Source organism: Galeopterus variegatus, unplaced genomic scaffold (assembly GCF_000696425.1).
Source record: "Galeopterus variegatus unplaced genomic scaffold, G_variegatus-3.0.2 Scaffold2828, whole genome shotgun sequence".
NCBI classification, from domain to species: Eukaryota; Metazoa; Chordata; class Mammalia; order Dermoptera; family Cynocephalidae; genus Galeopterus; species Galeopterus variegatus.
This window is the reverse complement of record NW_007728939.1, coordinates 6,148-20,765: the sequence shown is the minus strand read 5'-3', so window position 1 is coordinate 20,765 and position 14,618 is coordinate 6,148. Positions and strand designations below refer to the sequence as shown.

General features: G+C 38.1%; 1 protein-coding gene across 1 annotated transcript in view; it reads right to left on the bottom strand.

Annotated features, from left to right (window-relative positions):
* Window positions 1-4,226, bottom strand: part of LOC103599019 (usherin-like) — a 160,683-nt gene extending 156,457 nt beyond the window's left edge. Inside the window, exons 1-3 of the mRNA XM_008583091.1 lie at window positions 4,115-4,226; window positions 2,543-2,740; window positions 1,849-2,003 (exon numbers count right to left, since the gene is read on the bottom strand). Of these exons, the coding sequence (XP_008581313.1) occupies window positions 1,849-2,003; window positions 2,543-2,740; window positions 4,115-4,226 (465 nt within the window). The remainder of the gene's footprint in view (window positions 1-1,848; window positions 2,004-2,542; window positions 2,741-4,114) is intronic.
* Window positions 4,227-14,618: the final 10,392 nt, after the last annotated feature.

Below are 14,618 nucleotides of genomic sequence, written 5' to 3'. Positions count from 1 at the left end.
TAGTGTCTGCACCAGTGTTCTAGAAAAAGAACCAAGTGAGAAGAAAAAATGACAAATCAACAAATTATTTAGTCAATATTGTCAAAATATAGTTTTGAATAAAAACTGGCCGCATTTGCTTTTTCATAGAATTAACTCTGTTTTCACTCTCTCTCCAATTGTTTTGGCTTCTGGGTAAGCATGAGCTATGTCTATGCAAAAAGTACGGAATTGTTGGAGAACCATTTGGACCATGACTTTTGATGGGGCCAATCAGAGGCTATCCGTCTAAATGGTGGCATGCTCAGAGATGTTTCTGGAAGTCTGTTGGTCAAAATGTTTCACAGTGGGGCTGGCCCGGTGGCGCACTGGAGAGTGTGCCGCTTGGGAGCATGGCGGCGCTCCTGCTGAGGGTTCGGATCCCATGTGGAGACCAGTTCCCGCTCACTGGCTGAGCGCGGTGCATGCGCAACACCGAGGGTTGCGATCCCGTTGCCGGTCCGTAAAAAAGACCAAAAAAAAAGGAAAAAAAAAATGTTGCACAGTGTACCATGGCTGATCAGTTTGACTGAACGTTTTACTTGGATGGTTCTTGCAGTGTGTGAAGATGCTGCTCTTCTGAAGTTTTAACTGTGTAAAAAGATTGGGAGCTGCTTCATGTGCGTCTGTGTCCTCTGGCGCCTCCACTGATGAGGTTGGCTTCTGTGAAATGGCTTGCTCTTTATCTTCCTTTTTCACTGTTTGTTTCTTCCCAGTCTCTTTCTTGGGCTTTTCTTTCTTCATTTGGTAGCATTCCCTAATGCTCATTACCCATGGTATTTTGTTTTCATCTCTCTCTATATCTAAACCAATTGCCTCAACTTCCCAGATAGATCTTTCTAGTAAACTCCAGTCCCTTCTTAATTTAGCTTCTGATTAAACATTTCCACTTACAGTACCAAATAATATCTGTTTTCACCATCCTGCTATCTGTTCCTTCTTTTTAAATATTTTTTTAAAACAAAAAAAATTAATCTTCTCCTAATGGGTATACAACTACGCTATCTACCCTAAGTGAATCATTGTGCGGTACATGCATGTATTGAAAGAACACCCTGTACCCCACAAATATGTACAATTAAATGTTAAAATAAAAAATTTAATATTAAATTTTACTTTTATCTCAAATTTTATTTAATGTTAAATTTTACTTTTAACAGTTTCCTCTTTTTAAAAAAAATTTGCTTGTAGAATAGCACCATTATCCACAAATTGCTCAAGTAATTTGATGTTTTGAGAATATTCATGACTTGTTTCCTTTTATTCCTCTACAATCTGTTGGCTACTAAGTCCTGTAAATTTTGCCCCCAAATATCTGTTGTATCTTTTTAATATTCTGCATTCTGACCCCAGTGCCTGAACTCAAGTCTTCATTATTTTTTGCCAAGGCTATTACAGAAAACTTCAAGCCATTTATTTTTTATGCCAGGCTGTTTTGCTCTTTTCTGTTTTTCAAGAGCAGACAATTTTTGTTGATATGATATTTAAATAGAAACTCTCTTCGACTGAAGCATGGTTTTGAAACTTTTAAGGATTTATAAAAGATTATCTAAAAATGGTGGGAGAAGAGTGTGAAAGAGAAGATGGTATTGGTTCAAGATTTTATTTGTTTTTCATTAATAAAACATTGATATTTAGATAATCTCCCTTACCGTGATCTCTCCTTCATGAATAAGTATTTGCACCCAGTTAAGGTGAAGCATGAACAACTTAACTTCACTTTGAGGGGGATGTTATTTTCTGTCATTGGAAAAAATAATCACAACCTGGATATTCACACAGTCTTCCCACTGGACCTCTCTTCCCAGAGGTTAGGCACACTCCCCTTACCTTGCTACTGGCGGCACAGCCAGCAACCGTGCAAGCCTTTAGCTGATATAAATATTCCTGAAACGGCTGAATTCCCTTTGTATCAGAGAAGCTCAGCGATGTTCCCCGAAAGCGTTCGATTCCATTTCGGAGAAGAATGTAGTAAATAATGGGACCTAAAAGAAGCAGAGAAAGGCCTGTATTGGAGTGTCATATCACTTAACTTTTTGTAAAAAGCTTAGGTGTCTCAGTGTTCTGAATAAATGGGATAATATAGCATTATTTAATTTTAATTTGCTAATATATCCCTATGCTCAAGCAGTTCTTAAGCACACTATTATGGAGGAGATGGATTCTTGACATGAGTAATCAGAGTTGTTTATGTTTATTTCCCTTCACTATCAAACAAGTTTACTTGCAATATTAAAACTATTTAGTTTTTCCCTGAATATACTTTGCTTACTTGAAAGCAGCTCAGATATATGCTGGGATTCAAGGAACTTTTACATTTTTACTTATTTTTTGGGCTAAAACTTTATATGGGCTACACCACAAAATGAATGATTAGTTGGCACATAACTAAAGTTCCCTTTATCAGCAAATACTTTCTAGAGGTTAGATGCATGCCAATTAAAATGTAGACTACATTCATTTTAATTTCCTTATGGATTTATAAGATTATGTTTGTTTTTCTATTTTAAAAGTAGCTCAATACCATTTGGTTGTATAGGTTTCTTCCAGTTTAAGACAAATGCATCGTCAAGATTGTCCATTTTGGTCCACTGAGGGGGACTCACTCCTTGAGGCACATCTTCTTTTGTGCTGGCTCTAACAGTTCTGCTGAATCCTCTCCCGTAGCTGTTCCACACAGAAACTCTGTACTCATATGTCATGTAGGGCTCCAGGTTCACATCTGCAAAGATAGAAAACAGTGAGGTTTTTCTTATTTTTATTTTTTACCATCATATTAAAAATAAATATCAAAACCTTGAAACATTTAAAAATAAATGCGTAATGCTCTAATCCCTTTGTGTATAAATAAAACTCTAATATCTTTAATTCCTAAATCATAAAAAACATTAAAATGTTTATTTGATGCAGAGATACGGAATTGCACATAATAGAATTCATCATTTCTGATCAGAGAAACATGGATACATTAAAGAAATGATTGAAAATAAAATCACTTTGTTAATGTATAATTAGATGTTAATGCTTTACAAGTTCATGTACTCTTTACTCTTGTAGGAGACAAGTGTGCCAACAGCCTTTTATAGTTTTATTATTATCAAGTTTACCGATTATTACTTTCTATAACTTTATTAATATAACTTCATTAAAAGAGCATATGAATTATAATGTAGTTGTTATGAGACACAGGCTTTGTTGTTGTTGTTTTATCATGGTACCATGTTAGTGAATAAAAATGAATGCACTTTCCACTAATACTTCCTTCCCTCTTCCAACAAAAACAGAACTGAAACCAAAACCAAAACTACCACCTAATGAAACAACAAACCAAACCTGCTGAGCTTTTCAGATTGGCAAAAATTTTATTAGGTAATGACCCATGTGATTCAGCAGTGTACCCAAAGTCTTAGTTCCATTTTAAGCTTTAATAACTTTAGAAGTACAAATGCTACATATTTCCTAAAAAAAAATTACTTGAGTTTACTTATATTTATTTTCCACTTACTTAATTTTGTGAATTTTGAATGTTTGTATGTTTCTTTTCTTTTTTTTATTTCTTTTTGTGTGGTGGTTTCTGGATGACTCTTTCTCAGACAATGATGACTTTTTCTCAGAAAAGGAGGTCCTCTTCCCTGGCTGCCTGGCCACCTGCTCTATCTCCATTGGACATGGGGTCAATTCTCAGGCCATCTGTTTGGGTTATTTGAACCATATTGTCCTTACATGTATCTCCCTACAATAAACCCTACCCTGTCTACTTTATAGAATTAATATGAAAATAAAATACAAGAAGTTATGCAGCAGAACTTCACAAAATGCAAATTGTCCTACAGATGCAAAGCATTATTTTCCATCTCCATTTCCTCTGGCAAGAGGGTATCTGCCACTTGTTGCCTGTGACGACCACCATGGGTCCCCAGGTCTTTCATCCTGCTCAGCACTTACTGGTTAGAAACTACATTTCCCAGTTTTGTTTGCAGCTTGATGTGGTCACATGATTGAGATCTCAGCATCCGAAGGCATATGAAAGAGATATGGGCAACTTCTGTGTCACTGTTTAAGGAGGAAATTGCCTGTCGTCTGTTGCCATTCTTACCTCCTGCTGGTGGGCTGGAACTGGGGTATTGTGATGACTCAGGCTGCACCACAAGAATGAGGGTAGCAGCCGAAGCCCAATGAACCACAGAATGGAAGGACTCTGGATCCATGAATGACCTATGGTACTGACCCGCCCAGACCATCCACCTACCCAGAGGCGGTCACTATGCTTTTACATCTCTTTGCTACAGCATATTGAACTGCTCACTGCTAATAACTGCTATTTTGCACCCTCAAGACCACAGACACTTCTAAATCCAGTTATGGCAGCTCTCTCTGTTCTCTCCTCTGCTGCTCTTTATTTGTCTCCTTTCTGCTCTCCATATCTTCTCCTTGTTTCTTTCTTTCTTTCTTTTTTTTTTGTCCTTTTTGAGACCGGCCGCACTGCGCTCAGCCAGTGAGTGCTGTGAGTGCACGGGTCATCCCTATATAGGATCCGAACCGGCGGCGGGAGCGCTGCTGTGCTCCCAGCGCCACACTCTCCCGAGTGCGCCATGGGCTCGGCCCTTCTCCTTGTTTCTTTCTTTCTTTCTTTTTTTTTTGTCCTTTTTGAGACCGGCCGCACTGCGCTCAGCCAGTGAGTGCTGTGAGTGCACGGGTCATCCCTATATAGGATCCGAACCGGCGGCGGGAGCGCTGCTGTGCTCCCAGCGCCACACTCTCCCGAGTGCGCCATGGGCTCGGCCCTTCTCCTTGTTGGCGGCGGGAGCGCTGCTGTGCTCCCAGCGCCACACTCTCCCTAGTGCGCCACGGGCTCGGCCCTTCTCCTTGTTTCTTTATCTTCCTATGAGGCCTGGTCTTGCAAAGATGCTCCCAGCCCATTAAAGCATTCTTTTTGCTTTGCACATAAGCTGTCGTTTGTCGAAATTTTGCTTTTCCTCAACAATCTTTCTCACTTTTTAAAGCTCTTTTTGTTTCTTTGTGAGAATTGCCAACTCTTCCAACTCTTCCCACCCTCACTTTTTAAAGAAAAACTTCTTGGCTCAAAATAACTCTGTGTTATATGGTACTACTCTTCAATAATAGGATTTTTGGGTTTTTTTTTTTCAGTTTTGGGGGGGTATGTTTGATCAATTTGTTAATTTCTTAAATGTCTCAGACATATTTGTCTTATTTCAATTATTTCTTTAATACCTGACAGAGTAACCCTTCAAAAATGCACATATGATTGCACCATTCTATTGCTTTACAAACTTTACAACCCACTCTTTGTTGCATGAAGACAACTGCTCGGTGTGGCATAGAAGTTTGTCATAACCTGACCCCTGCTCTTTCACCTCGTCTCTCACTCCTTTCTCTCTCCCGTACTGTGCTACATCCACATGAGGTACCTGTGGTTTTCACACCTTCTGTGCTTTCTCTTGTTTCCAAATTTGCAAATGTAGCTCTTTGCCTGGTTACCATCCCTCAACCTAACAGGCTTCTACTTCTTCAGTTCTCAGTTCAGGCATAAAGTCCTTCTTGAAGTCTTTCTCAACCTTTCTAGACTGGGCTAAGTGTCCTTGCAAAAGCAGCATAGGATGACGATGCTTACTTCTACCACAGCACTCCCATGCACACAATTTATCACATTACAGTGTAATCGTGTATTTACTTCCCTGTCTCTTCAGATAGGCTTCAAATTCTTGATGAAAATTCTTGTTTGTTGTTATAGCTGCTGGTCCTAGTATAGCAACTGGTTATTTGTACGTATTTAATAAATATTTTTTGATAAATAAGTAATTGCATGAATGAATGAATTTTGGTTAGCACTGGGATTGTCAGCTTTCAATTGTAAGTTTCTGAAAAAGACTGACTTCATCTAAATTGGTCTCAATGGAATTATCATAGCACCCCTTGCATGCTTAATGTTTTTCAATTTATAATATTTTCTGGCAAGAAAGCAATCTGAAATATGGATTTTAAAAGCTTTCATAATATTATATCAGTAGGTGGAAACATCTATTCATTTCTGGAGAGAGCTACTGCAAGTACATCTCAAAGGCCCTTTACTACAATTTATAATATTTTCTGGCAAGAAAGCAATCTGAAATATGGATTTTAAAAGCTTTCATAATATTATATCAGTAAGTGGAAACATCTATTCATTTCTGGAGAGAGCTACTGCAAGTACATCTCAAAGGCCCTTTACAATCTTGATCTTGATCAGAAGGGTCAGATAACAGCAGGGAACTCTCCTAGATGGAAACCCAATCATCTTCAAATGAGGGCCCATGACTTAAATCTATAACTGGGAGTAGGAGGAAATTGGAAGGTTGGACAAACTATCATCTATCCTGAGGCCTTTCCTCATTAAATTCATTCCAATGAAATTTTTTTTGTTTGCCTACAGTGTGCTAAATCCAAATAATGAGGCAAAGGTAAACAAAGGTGTCCTATTCATAAGGATACTGCAATATAATAGGAGAAATGGCACTACTGTCCAAATGTCCATGGCACATGGTAGAAGTGGTGCACTTTATAAACAATGTACCACAGCAGCACAGAGGAGACAGGAGCTAGACTTGGGAATCCTGTATCAAGGACGTGAATCTTGACATGGGCCTTGAGGAGGAGGATGAGGAAGGACATTTTAGGAGGAAGGCACAACTTGAGGGAAGTCTGGAGCACTGTTAGGACTGTTAGGATCTCCTACAACATGTGCAGTCTTCTTTTTTTGTGTGTGTGGCTGGCCAGTATGGGGACCCAAACCCTCGACCTTGGTGTTATAACAACTGCATTCTAACTGAGCTATCCAGCGAGCCACAATCTTCTAAATCTGCAACATAGCAAGTTACTTTCGCAGATCCTGTTTCCTCATCTGTTAAATGACCATACTTATATGATTACTTTCAGGGTAACTGAATTAAGGTTTTTAAGTACCTGTTACAGCACTGGGACTAAATAATGTTCAGTAAACTTTATCTCTGTCCTTCCTTCCCCTCTTATTTCGGTTTTCTGCCTTGTCTTTTGCCTTCAGGTTTACCGTCATTACCCACCATTGCTTGAGGAAGGCAGAGTGATGGTTCGTTCCTGAGTAGAGCATCGTTTAACCTTGACTTGCTCAACTTATGTCACTTAAATGGATTGTATTTGTCTCTACATGATAAATGACACATACAACTTGATATTTCAAAAAAAAAAAAAAAAGAAACCAAATAAACAAAAACACATTCTGTAGGGATTTAAGTAAATGGATGAATAATAAAAATTTAATAGATGACAGAACTATTTAAGACATAATTCTAAACCTTACAGTGTTTCTCACTTAGCTTAGCTAGCCAGAGCTCAAAACCACTATTTTGGACTTGTTCAATAGGGTAAAGATGGTGCTTAGAAATTAATATTTTCAGGGCCGGCCCCATGGCTCACTCGGGAGAGTGCGGCGCTGAGAGTGCAGCAGCACTCCTGCCACGGTTCAGATCCTATATAGGGATGGCCGGTGCGCTCACTGGCTGAGTGCGGTGCGGATGACATCAAGCCAAGGGTTACGATCCCCTTACAAGTCACAAAAAGACAAAAAAAAAAAGAAATTAATATTTTCAATAACTGTGAAGGTTACTGTTTCCAAGATAATTGGTCATCTTGGGGACAGACCATGGGTTTACCTCCTCCTCAGGATAACACCATTAAGTTTTACTCATAATTAGACAGATCCTATCCTTTCTTCTGTTTGCAAGGATGGCCATATTCATTCAATGCATTCAGAGAGAGCTTCATTCAAGCTTTTGAAAAAGAAAATTAATTAAAAATTAACTGGTTATACCAGAAAAGGGCACATAACTTATTTATTTCTCTGTTCTACATTCTATACAGGTTTACTTTAAAATAGCATACATCTTTGTTTAAAGTTAGACTTTAAAAATTGTTTAACTACTAACCGTGAGTACATCCAGATTATGCCTCTAATTGCCTTGTAACTAGCTGGCCCCAAAGTATGATGGAATTTATTGATATCAGGTTAGGGAGGGATGATGTCAGAGTGAAGTAAATCTGCATTTCCAGCAGCTTTTCACACCTCTACTACGCCATGAGCAGACGGCTCGCTTCCTGTTACCTGTGAAGGAGTGTGTGTTTACACTTCCTGTGTAGACGGTTTCTTCAGTAGATGAACATATCCGTTCCACTGACGCCTTCTCTGTGGGATTGGGAGACCCTCTTATCACAGTACAAACATGGCTGGTAAAGTTGAAGTCACACCTGCCACAATGTGCTGTGGCTTCCATCGATGCTGGGCAGAGAGTCCTGCACCCTTTGGTTTCCTAAGTCAAGTGGTAGGCGTGGGGAGAGAGAGAGAAGGGGATTTTAAAATTTCATTTAGACATATGTGGGGTAGATTTTTAGAGCTTTTAAATGAAATTTTCTTTCACCTAGTTGATGAATTAATATCTCAAAATCTATAAAAAGAAATGAAGGCAGTTTGTGTCCTAGAAAGAGATGCTACTGTGAAATGACACAGATTTGGATTAAAATTTCAGTTTTGCAACTTCTTAGCTCCATGACCTTGAGCAAGTCACATATGTTCTCAAAGCCTCAGCTTCTTCATAGGAAGAACTGAAATTAAATTTACCATGAAGGTTTGTTGTGTGAGTCTAACGAGATAACACTTGCAAATGCCTTGAACTTGGTATATATGCTACAGATAGTAACAGTAGTCATTATTTTATTATTGCTGCTTTGACACTTTCCTGAAGAGTCTTAGAGAAAATAAAAAAGGTGGTATTTGAGAATCTGCACTTCCTATGCTTATGGGAAATGTGGTCCCATACAAGTTTTAGAAAATCTAAATATTTCATGAACTGTCATTATAGTTATAAATATTTATATTTATAAATCTTTTCGGTCCCACACAAGTTTAAAAAAATCTAAATATTTCATGAACTGTCATTATAGTTATAAATATTTATATTTATAAATCTTTTCTTTGATGAATATCTGGACTTTTTATAGAGGTTGATAAGTACCAGTGCACTCTAATCTGAGGAAATTAAATACTTAATCATCCCAAATTACGGAAGCTACAAATAAGATAATATTGTTATCATGCAGAGATCTACTCTGCCTTTCCTAAATATAAGTATTTGCTATTAAAAAGTGATCTCCATTTAGCCTCTCTCTTGCATAAAGCAAGTTAAATTATTATCATAAAAATACTTTTTGCTATTAAAAAGTGATCTCCATTTAGCCTCTCTCTTGCATAAAGCAAGTTAAATTATTATCATAAGTTAGTCAAAATGAAGCTGCTTCAGAAAAATATATTGGGACTTTTATTTAAAAATAGTGAAACAAACACTTGCCTGTATCTCCACTGACTCTTAAAGCCCAACCAAATGACAGTAAAAGAATGGTTTAAATATTGGAGATCTAAGGAAATAGCAAGAGAAATAACACACAGGACAGCTTGTACATTTTCGGAAGCTGAAATATAGATGGATGTGGCAGACAATGTTAGGTGCTCAATATGTCCATTTTTTCCTCTTTCCCTGAGAACATGAGATTTTAAGCCATGTGCCTAGATATGCCTGTGTAACCTGTGTACAGGAAGGATGTATGTTCCATCAATGTGCAGTTGTCCACTCTTTATCCCTTTTCATTGTAACCCAAGGGCTGTGTGTGAAGCCTCACAAGACAGAAAATGCGTGGGTTTTTGAGATTTTGCTTGCAAGAGAGCTGTCTCACTCACATTGGATTATAATGTAAAAAAAAAAAATTAACTGCTAAGAAGGTAGATCTCAAATGTTCTCATCACACACACAAAAAGAAAGATCAAAGGAAAGAAAAAGGAAGAAAATAGAGCAAAATAAAAAGAACATCTTAAAAAGCTTTTATAGGAAAAAAAACACAGTTACCTACAAAGAAACAGGAATCAAAATATCATTAGAAGCTTTAAAATGCAGATATGCTTTAAAATTTTGAGTAGAAATAATTTTTAACCTTGAATTGTATACCTGGCCAAGCTATTGATCCAGTGGGAGAATAGAATAGCAATAATTTCATATATGAAGCTCTCAAAAAATGTACCTTTCATACACCTATTACCAGGAAGATAATTCTCCAAAAGGAGTAAAACTTGGGGGCCAGAACACAGGGGAACAGACACAGGAGAGGGGTAAAAGGAATTTCTGAGTTGACAGCTTAGGGCAGACCCACTGGGCCAGCTGTGCAGGAAGTCTGCAGAGATCCGCTCCAGATGGGAGCAGAGGATGGAAGTTAATGCTTTAAAATTTTGAGTAGAAATAATTTTTAACCTTGAATTGTATACCTGGCCAAGCTATTGATCCAGTGGGAAAATAGAATAGCAATAATTTCATATATGAAGCTCTCAAAAAATGTACCTTTCATTCACCTATTACCAGGAAGATAATTCTCCAAAAGGAGTAAAACTTGGGGGCCAGAACACAGGGGAACAGACACAGGAGAGGGGTGAAAGGAATTTCTGAGTTGACAGCTTAGGGCAGACCCATTGGGCCAGCTGTGCAGGAAGTCTGCAGAGATCCGCTCCAGATGGGAGCAGAGGATGGAAGTTACCAGGAGAGAAATCTTCAGGAAACAAAATGGAACCTGTAGATTGAATGTTACCTATAACACACTACTTGATTCAGCATGGAGAAATATTGTCCTCAACACAATAATTTAACCAATCTTATGCATTATCTTAATTATTCATTGCTACAAAGTGCTTGCTGGGCACTTTAAAATCTCATAATCTCATAAAAGTTATTTCAGTCCCAAAGTGTGCGACATCTGCACAAGGACTGTGCAGTTGCCTCATTCAGCAAGTGCCCTTCCACTGTCTGTGACCAGAGCACCCACCTCTAGCTGTCTCAGAATGACAAATTACTACAGAACACCTTAGGGTGTTTGTTTTTTAAATGTCCATAATCCTTTCCTTAAAATGATAGGTTTCTGGAGTGCTGGGTCAAGTTTAATGCCCACAAACATGACATGGCTGTATGGGCAGCATCCCAGCATATAAATATAAATGATTATGCCCATAGCCTATTCACTTTTGTGGTTGACAGAGGCATTTGCTCATCTTGCACCTTCTCAAGGAATATGATATAAACACAACTAAGGGAATTTGCTGGGTCTAAGGTCTCTCTCAAAGGAAAGTGGTGGGTTATGGTTGGCGGGGTAGAGGGAAGAAGCTGGAATTTGCCTCCGTCTCCATCTACAGTGTACAGGAGCGTGAGACAGCACCACGCAGAGGCCCCAGACGGCCTGTGCTGGCTCCTCCAGCACACAGACTTCCAGTCCTGCACTGATCTGGAGTGCTGGGTGCAGCTTCCCTGAGAACAGCTAATCATTATTAATTCCTTTAGAATTCATTGCAATAACATCAATCACAGCGAACTCATTCGGTATTAATATGGATGTAATGCAAAAATGAATAATGCACACAGGAGTTTTTATATTCCTATTCTAGAAAAATAGTTATGAACAATGTATTTCTCTTTCCATTGTCAAATCAGTGCCTCCGAGAGGTTTTCTATCAATTACCTTCATCGTCATTCCAGTTGAAATCTTGTCAGAGCAAACATATTTCAAAGGATTATATCCAACTCCATTACAGCATTTCTGGTTCTTTGGAATAAGTTCAGTCTCACAGCATTTTACTGGCACTGGGTCATTCTTTTTAACATGTGCTTTAGACTCTCCACTGGAAGCTGAGCAGCATATGGTATCTGACATATTCACATAATCCTGCCCACAACAGAACATCCCTGCAACAGTAAAATGTTACATATGAATATGAAATTAAAAAAGGGAAGAAAACTGAGGCTGCAATAAAGTTTAGTATAAAAATGTCAGACTCAGGCACCTGCTGTAATGGTACAATACCTAAGGTAGCATTTTCCTACCATGGTGATTTAGCTGTGCGGTGAGGATCCTTCTTACCAAGAGCACTAGAGGCTAATTAGGAAAAGAACACACAAGAGGGAGTGTTCAGAAATCATTCAGTTGGGCCACACTTCTTCCATGCTTCATAAAAAAGATCGGATTTCTGTCACAAAAACTGCCTGCCCATTTTGTATGTTAACATCTTGTTGCAGAGGGTTAGTTAAACTATAGGGACTCAGAGAAAGCTCTAGAAATTTACAAGGGTGTAAAGGTCATCCAAGTACTCTAGCATAAGAGGCCAGGCAGAGGGGAAAGGCAGCCCTGTCCTGGAGCTGGAAACCCCATGGGAGGAGCCTTGCGAGTTTTTGTCTAGCTTTGTTTGGGGCACAGATACTTGCTTCTTGTGAATCTAGCCACCACAATGGTAACGATTCTTTCTTCATGAGATAGATTTGGTATCCAAAACCAGCTGAGCAGTTTCACTTATCAGGTGCCCCACTCACTATTTTTTGAGCCACCCTCTGTTCTAGACCCACCCCAGACATAAGCGACGGGTTGGGGGTGACGGCAGAAAGGAGATTTGGTATCCAAAACCAGCTGAGCAGTTTCACTTATCAGGTGCCCCACTCACTATTTTTCGAGCCACCCTCTGTTCTAGACCCACCCCAGACATAAGCGACGGGTTGGGGGTGACGGCAGAAAGACCTTGTAGTCAGGACCATCAATTCCCACATCACCATGAGAGGCACATACACCTGAGATACCAAATAGCCTCTTTTCTCCACCAAATTTAGTTTAGTGGCTGAGTTCGCATCATTTAGATGTCGCCATAGAAGAGAAACAGCAGAAATTTCAACATAAAAGCCTGAATAAATAAACAATCCTCTAGAGTCAGATTAAGCTAGAAATTAAGGTTCCTATACTCCATGTCACGGTGCTATCATATTAGAATTTATATCCAGTGATACTGCAGCACAATGTGATGAATGATTTATTTTAATTAGAATTTTGTTTATTTATTATTAGTCCTCACTGATAACATAAAGAACCTCAAATTCGAAGTGCCCCAGGGTCCTGAATTGTTTAATCTGGTCCTGTACAAACACCTGCACTATGAAAGACACCCCTCATAATAGACAAAGGAGTTTTAAGTGCTTTTGTTTTTTTTAAATTATTATAAGTAGATGCTGGTTTGGCACATGCCTTAAGAAAGATGTTATCCACACATCACTCTAAACCCCCCCCCCATTGACCTTTCCACTTTAAAAAATATCTCCCAATATTTACAAAAATTTGTTTATGATTAATGATATATGCTTACTATAATAGAGTTTTGACATGCCATGTTTATCTAAATATAATAACTCTTCAAAGTCATTGACTTAAAAATAAGCTGTTATATTAATAATTTTAGCTAGTTTACATTTCCAGGAAAAGTTTTCTCATATAAATACATACAGCAAGGCTATCATTGTGGTCTGATTCATGATTATGGTAGAAAAATATATGTGCACATACATACATAAATACATATATAAATAAATATATGCACACATAAAATAAAAAGAAAAACCCACAGCTTCAAGTATTATATTGTTTGGAAATTTTTCTGCTGCCTTCTGATCTGACGTTTAAATAAAACCTTGGATTATTTTTCTTAAAACAATTCATGTTTCTATTTTAAGAAGCAATCACAATTTGAAAAGTGGCCTTTTAGGGAGCAGAATATATTCTCCCCCCTCTACTTCCAAATTACTTCATGGTTTCACTATATTTGAAATATAAAATCAAAATGCAGACACTGACCTAATTCAAAACTCCTAATCAGTCACCTGACCACTCTGAGGGACTTTTGACAGGTCAACTAAAATTTTGATAATGAACTGTTTCTATACTAGCAAGAAAAAAGATGCTTTCTTTCACAAAGAGCTTCATTTTTGTTTTACCAAATTGAAATTTCCAGCCAAGATTTCACTCACATAACAAGAAGTGACTCCCTTTCTAGTTTCTTTGGTAAACCATTACTTCTTTAATTATTATCAACCTTGTTCCAGTGTGATAAATTGCTAATTACTTAATACCCTAATCAGCGTTCATTCTTTGCACAGATAAACTGTGACAGTGCCATTAATTTAAATAGTAATTTCACTTAATGGCCAGAACGGCACACCAGATTTTTATGCAGCATTTTCTGAAGACTGCATCCATCACTGCAATATTCTGACATAAAGATGTCTGACGTGCACTAACTCACTTAGGGAGAGCAGATGTTGCAGAGCAGAGTTTGGTAGTAATTCCCATAGTGCATCACTTCAGCATGAATGAGCTGCAAATTCAGAGATAGACAATCTCCTGAAACTGCATTGCAATAACTTTTCACCCCTACCTAATTTATCACATGTAGCACTTGACTTTTGAACTTTGACACACAGAATGCACAATTTTAAATATGCCCAAAGAAAAACAAAATAGGTCATGCATTATTGATGGATTGGTCCATTCTTCCAGGGGCTCCTCATTATATTTGTACAGAGGTGGAGAGTCTCTTTGAACAAGATGCAGATGTTACTAAAGTGGTACAGTATACATTGAACTAGTAAATGTTTACTTTTCAGGTCAAACAGCATATATTGTCTTCTCAAACAGCATATATATATATATATATATATATATATATATAT